The 2,608-nt window shown below is 56.5% G+C and overlaps 1 protein-coding gene across 1 annotated transcript; it reads left to right on the top strand.

Moving 5' to 3' along the window:
* Nucleotides 1–342: 342 nt before the first annotated feature.
* On the top strand, nt 343–2,389 carry ADRB2 (adrenoceptor beta 2). Its single transcript, XM_013051221.2, has one exon. The coding sequence runs from the start codon at nt 582–584 to the stop codon at nt 1,836–1,838; it is 1,257 nt and encodes a 418-aa protein (XP_012906675.1). The 5' UTR covers nt 343–581; the 3' UTR covers nt 1,839–2,389.
* The last annotated feature ends 219 nt before the right edge of the window (nt 2,390–2,608 follow it).

Genomic DNA, 2,608 nt, shown 5'->3' on the forward strand with positions numbered 1-2,608 from the left:
TCGTCTCTGTTTCCGAATGTTGGGGAGCGGCTGCCCAAGCGCCCGGGCCAGACAGGTAGCAGCCCCCAGAAGAGCCCAAGGCTCCTGGGTCGGCGGGTGAGCACGCCAGCCCCAGCTGCAGGCCTCCGGGGCCAGCCGGGGAGCCGGCAGGGAGAGGTGGCCGGTCCGCCGCCCCTGAGCAGCTGGGCCCCGCCCGTGCCAGCCCCAGGAGGGGGCGGGAGAGGGGAGGGGAGGGCGGGAAGGGGAGGGGACCTCGCCCCTTTGGGGCTGCCCGCCCGCCATTGGCTGAAAGTTGCCATACGTCACGGGGAGGGCAGGTCCCTAAAGTCCTGTGCACATAACGGGCAGCGCGCACTCCGGGGCGGTTTCTCCAGAGCGCCAGCTGGTTCCAACGCTCACGGGGAGCCCGGAGCACCCCGCAAGCTGAGTGCAGGACGCATCCCCACCACAGCCATCCCCCGGCCGCTGAATGAGGCTTCCCGGCGTCCGCTCGCTGCCCGCAGCGCCGCGCCGGAGGTCCGCCCGCTGAGGCGCGGCCGGTGCGCCGGCAGCCTGTGCGCTCACCTGCCAGCCTGCGCGCCATGGGGCAGCCCGGGAACCGCAGCGTCTTCTTGCTGGCGCCCAACGGCAGCCACGCGCCGGACCAAGATGGCACGGAGGAACGTAACGAGGCGTGGGTGGTGGGCATGGGCATAGTCATGTCGCTCATCGTCCTGGCCATCGTGTTTGGAAACGTGCTGGTCATCACAGCCATCGCCAAGTTCGAGCGTCTGCAGACGGTCACCAACTACTTCATCACCTCCCTGGCCTGTGCTGACCTGGTCATGGGCCTGGCGGTGGTGCCCTTTGGGGCCAGCCACATCCTCATGAAAATGTGGACCTTTGGCAACTTCTGGTGTGAGTTTTGGACTTCCATTGACGTGCTGTGCGTCACGGCCAGCATCGAGACCCTGTGCGTGATTGCAGTGGATCGCTACTTTGCTATCACATCACCCTTCAAGTACCAGAGCCTGCTGACCAAGAATAAGGCCCGGGTGGTCATTTTGATGGTGTGGATCGTGTCGGGCCTTACCTCCTTCTTGCCCATCCAGATGCACTGGTACCGGGCCACCCACCAGGAAGCCATCAACTGCTATGCCAAGGAGACATGCTGTGACTTCTTCACGAACCAAGCTTATGCCATTGCCTCCTCCATCGTGTCCTTCTACTTACCCCTGGTGGTCATGGTCTTCGTCTACTCCAGGGTCTTCCAGGTGGCCCAGAGGCAGCTCCAGAAGATCGACAGATCTGAGGGCCGCTTCCATGCCCAAAACCTCAGCCAAGTGGAGCAGGATGGGCGGAGTGGGCACGGACATCGCAGGGCCTCCAAGTTCTGCCTGAAGGAACACAAAGCCCTCAAAACTCTGGGCATCATCATGGGCACTTTCACCCTGTGCTGGCTGCCCTTCTTCATTGTCAACATAGTGCACGTGATCCAGGATAACCTCATCCCCAAGGAAGTTTACATCCTCCTAAACTGGGTGGGCTATGTCAACTCTGCTTTCAATCCCCTTATCTACTGCCGGAGCCCGGATTTCAGGATTGCCTTCCAGGAGCTTCTCTGCCTGCGCAGGTCTTCCCTGAAGGCCTATGGGAATGGCTACTCCAACAACAGTAACAGCAGGACCGACTACACTGGGGAGCACAGTGGATGTCACCTGGGGCAGGAGAAAGACAGCGAACTGCTGTGTGAGGACCCCCCAGGCACGGAAGGCCTTGCGAACCGTCAAGGTACTGTGCCTAACGATAGCATTGATTCACAAGGGAGGAATTGTAGTACAAACGACTCACTGCTCTAAGGCAGTTTTTCTACTTTTTATGAAACCCCCCTCTCCCAACAAAACACTACACAGACTATTTAACTTGAGTGTAATACATTTAGAATAAAATTGTATAGAGATGTGCAGAAGGGCTGCCTTCTGCCTTTTTTTATTTTTTTAAGCTGTAAAAAAAGAGAAAGCCTATTCGAGTGATTGTTTCTTGTACAGTTGAGTTCCTTTTTTTGCATGGAACGTGTCTGTTTGTGTCTGAAGGGCTTCAGTCCCAGAGGACCTGGGGCTGCTCTGTTTTGATGACTTTTCCGTGGATCTACCTCATTGGTCAAGTATTAGGGGTAATATATATACATATATACTGCTGCTGGTAATTTGTATGTGAAGGAGTCTTTCCTTCCCGTACCCTTGCACTGGAGGATCTTGAGTATCTCGGACCTTTCAGCTGTGAACACGGACTCGCCCCGCTCCTCTTATTTGCTCAAACAGGGTGTTGTAGGCATGGACTTGAGGGGCAGTTTCAGTTGTGTTCCTGAGCAAAGTCTAAAGTTTACAGTAAATAAATTGTTTGACCATGACTTCATTGCACCTGTTTCTCCAAAAACCCCTTGAGTGGAGTGTGGTCGCCTCCCCCGCTGGAAACCGCAGGTAACTACTTGTAATAACTGCCCAGGGACTTAATACAGGATGATACAGGAGTGGCGTGCACTGATTGCTTAACCCTTTCCTTTGCCTTTGAATCTGCTGCTGCAAACCTGTATCTCTCTTAAGGCCAGTGCCTCGGGGCAGTTCCGCCC

The sequence above is a fragment of the Mustela putorius genome, unplaced genomic scaffold (genome assembly GCF_011764305.1).
Source record: "Mustela putorius furo isolate JIRA1106 unplaced genomic scaffold, ASM1176430v1.1 tig00000407_pilon_pilon_pilon, whole genome shotgun sequence".
Lineage (NCBI taxonomy): Eukaryota > Metazoa > Chordata > Mammalia > Carnivora > Mustelidae > Mustela > Mustela putorius.